The following is a 13569-nucleotide window of genomic DNA, read 5'->3' on the forward strand; positions in this document are numbered from 1 at the left end:
ATACTCTTGTCAATTTTTTAAAAAAATTTTGAACCTCCAATAGTGAAAATATCTCATTGAAATTTGTATTTCTTTGATGGCCATAACATCACAGTTCTCACTGCTTTTTAGAACCTCCTTTTATGTCCTTGAGAAAAATTATAGAGCTGTTTTCACCTTAACAATATATTCCTTTTGGTTTCAGGTTTATTGTGGTCTATTAATATCTTTTTCTATTTTGTATGTGGTTTCAGTGGGAGAACCAATCAACCACGAGGCCTGGGAGTGGCTCCACAATGTGGTGGGAGACAGTAGATGTACACTGGTGGACACGTGGTGGCAGACAGGTGAGAGCATCTCCCAGGAGGAGGGGTCAAGGCACACTTGGGAACCAAGTACTAGTGCGTCCCTTCTTCAACAGCTCTGCTGTCAGCATTAGTACACTGAGAACACACAGCTAAGCACTGAGTAGGAAGGACAGGTATGAGGCTATGTAAATGATACCAGCACCACTAATGCCTCAGCCCTCAACATATGTGGTTGCTGAAAATCTGGTGTCTAAAGCTCAGAGTTGGAGCACAGCTTTGCAGCTGTAAGACGGGACTTCTCTGAACCTTGGTTTCCTCATTTGTAAAATGGGGGTGCTCCTTCCAAGCCATGGATGAGGAGGGAATGAAATACCATGAACACATGTTGCCCAAGGCCTGACTTGTAGTAAGCACGCAGCTAAATGTTTACTTTCCTCATAAGGGCCACTTTATGAATGCAAGTACATATGATGAGAATGAGCCCTGTTGTTTAAGGGGCTGTAAGTCTAAACCTAAATTTTAGTGGGAAAAGGAGTTTTCTGTGGTGTTTTGTTTAGATTTGCTCCTTCTGCTCTTGGGTATTTGACTTAGGATATTTGTCGGGGGAGACCACCAGAGATGTAGCTGATATCTCGTCTTTCCAGAAGCCAGAAAGTTGGATGTTCTGAATGGCTTAGTTCTCATTCATTCAGGAGAACACAGGAGTAAGATTACAGCTGAGTTTTGTGAGGTATTTCCATGCAGGCTGATAGAGGGAAGTGCCAGAGAAATAACATGAAAAAGAAATTTGTGGACATCTGTTTTTGATGTTTGGTCTGTGTGGACAGGGGCAGTGGTGCAGAAGCAATTCTTCCCCATCTTCCTGTGCAAGTAGGTAGACTCCACTTTTCCCACTGAAGCAAAGGCTGGGCAAGCAGGGCCTCAGAGGAGGAAAGGCAGCACCCACCCTACTCCCATTCCACAGTGGAAGAGACCCGAACCCAAGTCTACTTTTGCCTCATGGAAAAGTCCTTGTGCCAGTGGGGGCCATGTCTTTGCCCCAGATGGGCAATTCCACCCACCTCCCACTCTGGGAGAACACCTGCCAGTGTGCCTGTCCAAGGTTCTTGACAGCATGGCCTGGATAAATGTGTCACTGGTCTCTTGGGCCATTGGTGTTTCTTCCCTGTCACCCCCACAGAAACAGGTGGCATCTGCATCGCGCCTCGGCCCTCAGAAGAAGGGGCAGAAATCCTCCCCGGCATGGCAATGAGGCCCTTCTTTGGCATTGTCCCAGTTCTCATGGATGAGAAGGTATGTGAGGGCCTCACAGAGGTGACTCCCTCTTCCATGGGCACCCCACCGAGCTCCCTGGTGTTTCCTTTTGTCTTCTTGGCCTCCTTTGCCCACACGTCCATGTCACACATGCCCAGAGTCTGGTAGTTGGCAGAAAGGGCCTGTGTCCTCATGCAGTATGCACTGCAGAGCCTCCTTTTAGAGACACAGTGGATAAAATCACCATGTGGGACGAGCCCAGGTTATCCTCAGAAGCCCTCTCGAGGAGGGTTTCTTGCAGAGGGGAAAGCTCTGGACAGTTCCTTCAGAGCATGCTTATCATTTTTCTCCCTCTAGCCAAGAAGTTAGAGGGGAAATTCTCATTGTCAGTTCTTTGCTTCTCAACCAGAATCTGTCCATATTCTCATGTGCATGTCTCCCTGGTCTGCAGGGGATTGTGGTGGAGGGCAGCAATGTCTCTGGGGCTCTGTGCCTCTCCCAGGCCTGGCCAGGCATGGCCAGGACCATCTACGGAGACCACCAGAGATTTGTGGATGCCTACTTCAAGGCTTATCCAGGTGAGGTGACTATAATGTGGTTGTGTTATGCCTTTCCACATGGTGCTGGAACATTATACTCAGAAAACATTTCTAAGATAATGGTGACTGTGAGCATAGTTCCGGCACTTTGGAGGCATGGGTTGGAGTCCTCCCCCAGCCCCCTTTCATCCCTGACTTTATGTCTAAAATGGAAAAAGACTCACCTCAGGAACCTTATGGGGTTATGTGGGAGAGCACACAGATCCCTGAGCACATGGCCCACGGTGAGTACTCCTTAGGCTACTAGGAAAGAAAAGTGAAGAAACCACCTTGGAAAACTATCATGATGGCTGTAAGTTTTCTTCTGGCTTACTTTTTTCCCAGTTTGCTTTTATGTCATTGGGTTGGAAAATTACATATACCGTGTACCTGTTGGAACCCATTATCTTCAGTCTCAAGCCTGTAAATGAGACTCACTTTTTGGGAAGCTTGAGTGCGCTCCTTGTACGTCCTCTGCTCCCAAGACATGTGTAGTCTTGATTGCTCTGTCAGAGCCCTTTGCCCTTTCACTACCATACAGCCAAATATCACATCTACAGAGTATCTCCATGTGGGGTTCCAAGGAGGGCCAGCAGGCAGAATGTCAGTGGAACTTAGGGCTTCACAGCTTTCTTCTATAGAGCAAGGGTGGGACATGGGTGCCGTTGTGTCCTTTGTGGAAGGACAAGAGCCTCTCTGGGTCCTGGTTCAGAGGTGCTGGTTCTGAATTCCCTCACTGTGGTACAGGATACTACTTCACTGGAGACGGAGCTCACCGAACTGAGGGAGGCTATTACCAGATCACAGGGCGGATGGACGACGTCATCAACATCAGCGGCCACAGACTGGGGACTGCAGAGATCGAGGATGCGATGGTGAGCACAGGCCATGCTGGTCTCAGATTGGGAGCTGTAATTTGCAATCAGGTGTTCTACCTCCCACATATTTTGCCTTTTTATTGTTCTGTGCAGGCTAGCCACCCTGCAGTGCCAGAGACCGCTGTCATTGGCTACCCCCACAACATAAAAGGAGAAGGTGAGTGCTAGGGAAGGAACTCCTCTCATCTCTGATCTCACTCCCATCACAGAGTCTTTGTAAAAAGAACAGACTCTGGAGGATGGGTGGCAGGGTGCTTTTGGGTGAAACTATTGGTTTTCTTCTCTCTCAAGTGTAGATTTTGGGTGAGGAGGCTGAGCAGCATGCTTGTTAGACTAAGGTCAGATTTCTGAAATGATCTAGCTCTGCAGCCCTAAGCTCTTTGGCTTCAGCTGAGCTTGGAGAGTTCACGACTGTGTCCATGACGACTCTGGCAGCCCCATTACAGAGGACTTAGGATGAAATGCTCTGTCCTGCTCACAGTGTCTCCTTGCACGTGCTCATACACAGCATCTACTGCCAACTCTGCAGCTATGTGCCCTGAAGTGGGCTCTTTTGCTGCTATGGGATTCTTCTTAGAGGAATTTGATCTGTGGTTCCCACTGCACAGCGACATGCAGAGGGGAATGCAGAACAAGTAATCAGTATTGTCTTCTTTACTGAGGACACACTTTGTTTCAAAGCCTGCCAGTTTCTAAGCAGGTGGGTCTGCGAAGGGGCAGGGTCACCTGAGTGTTGTAATGCCAGGTGCACAGTGGCCACACTGGTCTGGCCTGGTGTGACCTGGACACTCACTGATCCTGTACTGCAGTGCTGGAAAGATTGATCTCTACTACCTTTCCAAGTGTGTGGGATTGGGTACTCTTCCTCCTATTGTTGGATACATTCTGTGTCAAGTGTGTCCTTAAGGTCACCTTCCTCCCTTCTATGTCCGTGTGCCACTGTTCCATTCTTTGCTCAACATTTTCTCTAAAATGACCCATTGTAAAAATTAGTATTTATTTCAGTGCTCTAAAAAAAAAAAAACAACCAAAAACGTGTTCAGTTGCCATGAGAAGGGTGTGCCCGTGAAGTCCCTTTGTTAACAGAAGACTGGGAATGTATGGGGGAGCTGTTAGGTATCAGAAGGGGGTGGAAATGGGAACAGGTCTTCATGTGTGACTCTCAGAGGCCTCAGGCACCTCATCCTCCCATAAGCAGCTCTCAGCACTGTTTTCTGGATCCTAAGTGACTTTGATATTACAAAGCCTTTTAATGTCTGCCAGACTGGTGGGAGAGAATTTGTATATCGTCAGTATGATAATATGTATTTTCCTGATTTCTTACAAATTTGAGCATCTGTCCATTTGCAATACATGAATAATCCATTCACTGTTCTTGGTAAACTCTAAAGCCATCTGCTAAAACTGCGGTGCATTTATTTGTCCCCACACTTTCTGTACTTGATTGGACCGATGAGTGGCTCCTCTGCCATCCTCCTATCCCACCAGTCCTTGAGCTCAGCCTTCAGTACCTCTTCTAGGCTCTCAGGCGGGCTCCTCCTTTGACCTTGAGGCTTTCCTGATCCACTTCTGCTCAGGATTCAACAATCTAGGCTAAGTTCACTCCCATCTCATTAGAGATACAAGCGACTGGCAGAAAAGGAAACCGATGAGAGACAAGAGGGAAACACGCAGGGCAGCATGTCCACTGTGATCCTACTAGGGTTTTAAGGATGGCAATATAAACCCAGAAATCAACTTTAAAATTTGGGTCTGGGTGCTGTTAGTTCCCCATTTTACAAGTAGAAAACTGGTACAGAGTGGTTAAGTGCCTTCCACACAGCTAGCAGGTGGCAGAGCCAGGATATAGAGCCAGAGTAGTCTCTCCCAACCACCATCCTGCACTGCCTTTAAGAGGGGAAATGAAGGGAAAGAGGCAGGGAAACGAGGTATAGTTTTATTTTATATACTTCTACAGTGTTTTAATGTTTGATAATCAGTATATGTTGCGTTGGTGGCTTTAAAATTTTAAGTAAACCCACAATAGATATCTCTCAGTGGGCATTCTCAGCCAGCTTAGGTGTTAGCTTTGTCCCTTTCCTCTGAGCCCCTGTGGTGTGGGACTAGACTGCCTGGAACCTCAAATACCAAGAGGAGAGAAAAGTGCGTTTATTCCCCTGAAAGATCTCACAATCTAGTGAGGCAGGCATGGGAGACCAATAACTGTTCACACATAGCAAGTGCCACAGCTGAATTTATGGACAGAGTCAGGAAAGGTTTCACAGAGGGCAAGGTAGCTAAACTAGGTCTTGAGGAATAAGTAGGAGTTTGCCAGGTAGAAATGGGAGGGGGCATCTTTCAGGCAAAGGTTATAGGTCTCTACAGATTGTAATTTATTCAGGAAAGTCATTCATTGATTCATCTGACAAACATTTGTTGAGTACCTCCTATGTTCCAGGCACAGCTGTAGATGCTGAGACACAATAGAAACTGAAAGAGACAGAAGTCCCTGCTGCCTGGAGCTGACATGCTATAGTGGTTTGGGATTAGAGGGGAGAGACAGACAGAAATAATAAACACGATCAATAAGGAAACTGCATAGTATATTAGGTGATAGATGCCAGAGAGAGAATTCATTAAGATGGCGTGGAAGGGGTACAGGAATGAACAGACAACAATAAAGAGGGCTACACATATATAAAACTTTGTGTATGAGAGATGGGGAAATCGCAGGTCAGTGGGGGAAAGGACACACTCTCCAAGATGGTTCTGGGACAAGTGACTGCTCTTATGGACAAAAAGTTGAATTAGATCCTTATGTCATACAATATACAAAATTATCCCAAGTAGATTAAAAAGAAACGCATTTAAAGACCTGTGGGAGCCACTGTAATTTTTTCTGGAGCATGGTAGGGTATTGGCAAAGTATCTTTGCTAAGGTATGGGAAGGCCATTGCCACCCAACAGACTTTCTGCCATGATGGAGCTATTCATCATGCAGCTTGTGTAATCAAGGAACTGCACTTTTAACTTAATTTAAATATAGATAGCCATTGTAGCTAGTGCTTACTGTGTTGGACACATATACACAAAGTTAGTGCCATGTGCCATGTTCCCTTGTACCATCTCACAAGAGATGATAGTAAATCTCTAGTGAGTCCATGTAACAGGCTATTTCACAGGTGCTAGGACAGTTACAGAGGATAATTCCTGTGTCCATGGTCACACACACAGCCGGTCAACACCAGAGCTATGGTGCCAAGCTCTCACCCACACATGCCCACCCACTGGCATGTTCAGCGGGCTGACAGAATTCCTTCCACTTTGAAAATGATAATGCATCTTTAGGATGCAACTAAAGAAACCAGCTGCTACAAGGTCACTAACATATGATTTGAAATCATTTGAATTTATGGCGATTTGTGTATAATACTCTGGCTAACATCCCAAAATCTTGCTCTCCTTTCAGCTGCATTTGCCTTCATCGTGTTGAAAGACGATGCAGGCGACTCAGAGGTGGTGATGAGTGAGCTCAAGTCCGCAGTGGCCACCAAGATTGCCAAGTACGCTGTGCCTGATCAGATCCTGGTAAGTGCGCTTCTGCCTCCGGTTCAAACGCACTGCTCATCTTACACCTTCTTCTCCACTTCCCATAACTAACATCATAGCAAAACTGGCACTAGCTGTTTGATTTCCTGGGTGGTAGGTGAGGGTGGCAGATGGGTGTATTGTCAGAGAGAGAGGGAAAGGGGCAGGGAGGCACAGTGACAGAAGTTTCACAGTTCGCCTGTTCAGGGGGTAGTGCTGGTCCAGATTAGATACTCTTATTTTGGCACATGGAAGCCAAAAAAAAAGGGATTTTAAATAGAGAAATAGGTGGAAAGTACCAGAGTTCTTCAGCCCCTGGGTGGTTTCTGAACACCTTTCCCTGTGCCAGCAAAGGAGATGCCACTAGATCCTATCTGGAGCCTGTGTTGGAGTAGTTTCACGAAAAAATTGGGCCAACCTCTCAGCCATGTTAGCTTTTCATCCCTTCCTTTATTAACATTTCCCCCCATGGTGTTCTTTTGACTGGAAGTGGTCCTCTGAAGCCTCATTTAGTATGACACAAGGTCAAACTGTTGGCCTTGGGACCAGAGTTATTAAAGTGCCCAAATGCAGCTCCTAATGTATTACCACTGACTTTGAACGGGCTGTGGCTTTTTGAAAATGTAAAATGCTAAATTTTCAAACACTAAGCAAGATAGTGTTTTTTCTGTTAAGTAGCTCTCATCTCATACGTAAGACAGAACCAACCCAGACCAGGCCAGGAGGTGGAGATGAGATGTTGTGGCACATGCTTGGTTCTGTTGCCACCTGAAGGCCCTCACTAATGTAGTTGATGGGAGACAGGGGTGTTGGCAGTAAGGTGAACCCCGGCCTGATGGAGGCTTCAGCATGATTCACGGTTGAATCTTCCCTTTTGGTTGATTACAACTTCAGGTCCAGATTGTAGGAGGATGAAACCAGAGACACACGGGCCCCACTTTCCCCTGGGAAAGAGCCCTTCTTATCTCAGTACAGTCGGATGGCTGGGAATCTGGGCACCTTTCCAGATTTTAATGTTGTACCCCTTCCTTTCCAGATAGTGAAACGTCTTCCAAAAACTCGGTCTGGAAAAGTCATGCGGAGGCTCCTGAGGAAGATAATCACGGGCAGAGCTCAGGATCTGGGGGACACCACCACTCTGGAGGACCCCAGCATAATCGCAGAAATACTGAGTGCCTACCAGAAACACATAGACAAAAGGGCTGCTAGTCAGTGATGGGCTGTGGCCAAGACTCAGTGCCCTAGCCCCTAACTTGTTCTTCTAGAACATAGCTCTCACTTAGCTTGTTTTTAGATGTCCCAGAGCAGCCCCCTCCTAGCACAGAACCCACACTGCCCCAAATGTAAAGATCATGCTAAAACCCCTTCCTTCTTTCTGTTGAAGAACCCATGCAGGGGTACTGTAATTTGTGGTTGGCGTTTGTTCTACTTGTCTTGAATTTGGTTTCATGGAATGAAGAGTCCCTGTCGTCTGTTCTTGTGTCCTTTCCAGACATCACAGGAAGGTGAAACATCTGGCAGAATGTGCCTACTCAGATGACCGAGTACTAGGAGCACTTATGTTTTTTCCAGATGTTTCTAGATACAAAAGGCAGAAGTTTTATTTTTATACTTTTATATTTTTGAAGAATAACATGCAAGTCCATGTGTCATATGTGTGGATTTGCTTGTACATGCTGTTTGTAACAGTTAAAGTTATGAAAATATCCTTTTCTGCCTTTGCTATGAGGAAACATGGAGAGGATCAGAGGGTGCACTTTTAATTATTGTTTGGCACATTTGGAAATCTGAATTGGCAATGTTGGTACCTCAATTTAAACACCGCTATCTTGAGAATGCTTGGGTGTGCCGCATCTTTTTCTGGTGTATATTTCTACTTCCCTTGGTTTGTGTACAATGAAACTCAACCGGTAAAGTGGTGACAAAAGTCCTCACCTTTACGTTCTAAAGCTACTCCAGTCACACGTTCTGTTTCTCCAAGCTGTTATCTGGAAAGATTGCTCCCTCTCTACCTTGGATGCCTCTTGTGGGGTGGTCCAGGGAAGCCAGTGAAAACTAAGGTAACTTAGAGCACTAATTTGGCTATAACCAGGTCCTTGCAAACTCTGCCTGTTCTTCCTTTTGTGGTTGGGGCATAAGAACCATGTGGGTCCAGTGGTGAGAGCTGGAGCTCTGAATCAAGTTTCTCTCTTTCAATGTGCCTTAAGTCCTCTGAAGAGTTTGCAAGATGATGGAAATCATCAAGTCACAAAGTGTTTCTTTATTATCCAAGCATGCCGGGATTGATGGTGTGGAGTGCAGGGGAAGGTAGCCTTGCTGAGTTAGATCCTAGAGGACAGGGAAAGATTATCCTTGTCTTTACCTCACAGTCTATGGTGCCTTGCACCTGTGTAGGAGTTCAAGGGGTGTCTGGAGTGCTAAACACTTACTGTGGACTGTAGCTGCACTGGCTTCTCAGGTGAGTAGGCGATTACACCTGTGACACCCAAAAGGGTGGCCATTGGCTATTGCACACAGATATACTGAATGATGGTCTGTTGTTGCAGTGTTAGCCACAGGGCATCATGCACCTGGACCTGTCACATTTGTGGTAGACTTGGCAGGCTGTAGTTATGGTGTTATTTATGAACTGACTTAGATGCAATCTTAGACAGTGACCCGGGCCTCAGAATGATCTGTAGGGAAGTCCAAATAAAGCTTTATTTTGTTCATTCTCTTGTGTTTGTGCTGATGTTTTTGATCAAATAATACTGTTTCTTTGTTGCTGAATATAATCCTAAGAAGAAAACTAGAAGGGACCTATTCACTCAAAAGGGACCACTTAAAAAAATCCATCGTCTGATTATTGTGCTGTCCGGTAACACTAGTCACATGTGGCTATTTAAATATAACTAAAAACAATAGATGAGAATAAAATAGATTAGAATAGAACAAACAGAACAGAATAGGATATTCAGTTACTTCCTGGCAGTAGCCACAGTTCAAGTGCTCAGTAGCTATATGCGGTCAGTAGCTACCAGATTGGACACGTGGACAAGACCATTCCAGTCATCTCACTGATCTAGAATGTAAGTGAGAATGAGGATACAAAAATATCTCCAGGTAGTTAAATCAACATCACAGACTACATATAGGAGAAACACATGTTTGCATGTGAGACATCCCATCACCCAGGTCATCCTTATACTCTATATGGATGGATGAGATTTTCCATGTCCTTCACTGGACATAGAAATACATTGAGCTGGTGCTATGAAAGGTGAGATGTAAAAGGCCAGTTCGGCTCCCACAAAGCCTGAACCTAATGCTGCCTCCAAAGCAGGAGCTGGGAATGGCACTTTCCAGGGATGATATTTGTTCTTCTTCCTCAAGGATAGGGGAAGGGAGGCTGGGGAGACTCCCAGGTGCCCACCTGAGGGAGTGTGAATGTACAGAGTACCAACTCGCTGGGAAATATACACTTGTGCACACCTGGGTGCTGTGGGAAGACATGGCAAGACTGCTTTTTTACGGGATAGTCTGTATCCACACTATCCCAGGTGGGGCATCATAACAAGCTTATAGATAGACTTAAAACAGATGAGATTGTCCTTATTGCCCCTGTCTGGTAAAGCCCTGATTTATTTTGGGGACCATCCTGCCTTCTGTTTTTTTGGGGACCCACCCTGCCTGCTAAGGGGTTTGTTATGGTTATTTCCAGCGTCATGGTCCCTGGCATAAATGACAAGTTCACGCTTGGCCATTTGGTGCTATCAGGGCCCCTAGGAAGGAAACACAAAGACGTGGTTGGGAAAAGGACTGTTGCCCATGTACCTGCCAGAAAAGACAGGATACAGAAATGGGCTACAGTAGCCTTTTAATCATTACAGGGCAGGACCTGCCTTGGGGAAAGAGCAGTTAGAAGACATGGAGCTTGGGGAAGATGCACGGAAGCCTAGCCAAGCTGCACCAGGCCCACCCTACCCCTGAACTCCACTTCCTACTTTGGCTTTTCTGTCTTAACAGAAACACCCCGACAAAGACCCAAGACAGTGCCACTGAAGATTAGAGAGAGCAGGCAGCTAATATGAACAATAAGAATAACCCAGGGTGGTATGAGATTACATTCATAATAACCATAAGTCCCCAAGGCCAATGAAATTCATACTCAGAGAAGCAGTAGGCAGTGCCTTTTCAGAATACTTCACTTTTAGTGTCTAAAAACAAAACAAAAGTTGTCATGCTCAAAGGAAAAATTCAGCCTTCAACATGATTAATTCCCAAAAGGAAATACGGTCAAACCTTGGTTCTCAAACATCTCTCATCTTGAACAATTCAGTTCTTGTCCAAGTTTTTTATGGAAAATAATGTCTTGGTTGTCAAACAAAACTTTGGTTCTCAAACCGACAAAACTTTCATGCTGATACCTGTATGATCAGTCACCTGTATGATTCAGTTTTTGAACAAATTGCTTCTCGGAGAGCCTTCCAGAACAAATTCTGGAAGTTTAAGAACCCAGATTCCACTGTATGTCCCTATTAAATAGAAAAATAGAAAAAAAAAATCATGACTAATAAGGTGATTCTAATAGACACTTGTTCCTGGTTCTCTGACAGCAGCTGAATTTATAGTGAAGAAAATACAGTGAACTTGAAATGGGTAGAATAAAATGTTCCTCAAAATTACTCCATTGAGTCAAGTCCTACGAGAACAAATTTCCCCATTGAATTAAGTGAGTTAAGCCCTGCCAGTACTACAGTAGTTATCAATAGGCAGTTATAAAACAATGGTCCAGGAACTGCCCTGACTTTTTTTAAGTTTGTTTTTCACCTCTAAAGCCAAGTCACCAATCACAGAGACAAACATAATACCTGGTTGGAAAAGTCTTTTCCTGCATCCCATAATAAGTGCTGCACAATCCCCGAATGCTTCACTTCACTGATGTATACCCGGACTTCAGTGTTCTTATACCTGGAGATCAGTGTTCCAAAACAGGAAAAGTCTGCTAACCTATTCCCTGATTGGTTAACTCTACCAACTTCCATGTTCATAAGCCATAAAAACCCCTAAGCCTTACATTCGGGGTACTGAACCTGGGACCCCATCTCAGTGTCCTTGCCCTCTGCAGAACCTCAGTAAATCTGCCTTTGCTTTTATCAATGTCCCTGTTCTAAATTCTTTTATATCAGGAGACAAAAACCAAAACTCTCAGTTCACCTTTGGTGACCCAGATGGGACTGCAATTTGGCTGCAGGCAAGATAGGACTTGAGGAGCCTCTAGCGGCAGGAGTGGATATTTCTCAGGACTAGTCTGAGCAGCTGTGGAGGGAGGTTTCCTCCAACCTCTCCTGGGGTGGGTAGACACTTGTGCCTCAGTCCTAGGCAAGAATTAGTGAATATTTTTAATTTCATTGTGGGACTTCCTCTGACTTTATTTTGGCAGTTTTGTTTTTGATTTGTTTCTTGTTTTTCAGTGGCCAACACGGCAGCTCTGCTGTCTGAAGTACTGAGGTCACATTCAGGCATTGGGTAGCCCTGGCAGATAACAATTGGTCTACATTTTTCCTCCTTCCTTTATTCTCTTCTCCACCTTTCTCTACTGTCTTATCCTTGACAGGAAATTAGATCTTTTCCTTAGACTTAGTTCCACTTGGGTGCTGTGACTGTTGTTTTTGCAACCATCTATGTTTCTTAGACCCTGAGGTAGATTGGGGCTCTCTCTTTCAAATCTTTGTTGTTCCATTTGACATTTTTATCATCCTCAATATGAACTAGAAGGTACAGAACATCTGTCCAATTCTCAGGAAAGAATTAATTACAAAAATTTATAACGTCTAGGAATCAGCACTAGACGGGGAAACTGAGACCTATCCCCATACAAGATCTGGCTGCTTTTGCTCTTTAAAATAAATACTGAGTTGGTTAAAAAGTTCATTTAGTTTTTTCCAATAAATAAAAGACACATTTTTCCTTTTCATCAATAACTTTATTGATTTGGATATTTTGAGTATGATGGCTAGCTCCCATGTGGCATAACGTTGATTGTTCTCAATTAATGTCTCAGTTTGATCACTATCAACTTCAACTGTCTACCTGGCTGTGGAGCATTGTCCAGCAAGAAATCTTTAGCACAAAACTTCACAAACCACTTTTGACATGTTTGATCAGTCACAGCACTTTCTCCATGCACTGCAGAAGTCTGTGTTTCAGTTGCATTTTTACCCGTCTTGAAATAATAAAGCATAATATGCCATAAATATTGCATATGTTCTTCCCTCTTCAATGTTAAAATGGCTATACAAAAACTCGCCAATTTTGATGTTTATTTTAAGTGCACACTGATATGACAGCTGTCACAATACAATTTAACAAAATTGTTTTGAATGAAGTTAAAGACAACTAAACATTACTAGAGCCATCTTATGGGAAAAAAAAACAAATGGATTTTTTGGCCAACCCAATGTTTGCCAGGCTGTAGAAAATTTTTACTCTTGATAGGAAGCCATGAAGCCAGGACCTAGAATCCCTAAACCTACTCCTCTGGGATGCCTTTTAAACAATTGGGCTCTCTTCCAGTTAAGTGTCTTAAAAAGAAAAAAATCTCACAAAATATTACACTCACGATTGGCCTACTTATCATCTTGGAGACCAAGAAAAATAGACACCAAATTGCCCCCTTTCTCATAAAACCATCCTACAGCTCATTTTGTTTTACTCTAGGGGGGGAAAAAAGGTATAATAAAATTCCCTATGATCAGGCCGTTATGGCTCCATATGCTTAGAGAAGAATGCCATCTCAAAGACCCTGATCAAAGGCCTTTTAAGGTTGCAGCTACTAAGGCTACAGAAAATTTGGATGATCTACTTGATAGACTCTTAATAGCCCCTTCTCGGTCTCTTCAAAGGGTCCCAGCAGAGGCAAGGAAGCAATCTAAAGTTAGCTTCTCCTCCCAAGGGAAAGAAAGGTTTTTATCTGCTAGAGCCTCAGTTCCACCTCCCCATGTGTTCTCACCTGCATCTCCCCTG

The 13569-nt window shown here is 44.4% G+C and overlaps 1 protein-coding gene across 1 annotated transcript in view; it reads left to right on the plus strand.

Annotated features, from left to right (window-relative positions):
* The window catches only part of LOC129081781 (acetyl-coenzyme A synthetase 2-like, mitochondrial), a 50066-nt gene extending 40802 nt beyond the window's left edge, over nt 1–9264 (plus strand). Inside the window, exons 7-13 of the mRNA XM_054587444.1 lie at nt 234–326; nt 1468–1580; nt 1993–2119; nt 2867–2994; nt 3091–3154; nt 6446–6564; nt 7601–9264. Of these exons, the coding sequence (XP_054443419.1) occupies nt 234–326; nt 1468–1580; nt 1993–2119; nt 2867–2994; nt 3091–3154; nt 6446–6564; nt 7601–7780 (824 nt within the window). The 3' untranslated portion in view covers nt 7781–9264. The remainder of the gene's footprint in view (nt 1–233; nt 327–1467; nt 1581–1992; nt 2120–2866; nt 2995–3090; nt 3155–6445; nt 6565–7600) is intronic.
* The last annotated feature ends 4305 nt before the right edge of the window (nt 9265–13569 follow it).

Source organism: Pteronotus mesoamericanus, unplaced genomic scaffold, assembly GCF_021234165.1.
Source record: "Pteronotus mesoamericanus isolate MK-2021 breed Mesoamerican mustached bat unplaced genomic scaffold, CSHL_Meso_final scaffold_118, whole genome shotgun sequence".
Classification (NCBI taxonomy): domain Eukaryota; kingdom Metazoa; phylum Chordata; class Mammalia; order Chiroptera; family Mormoopidae; genus Pteronotus; species Pteronotus mesoamericanus.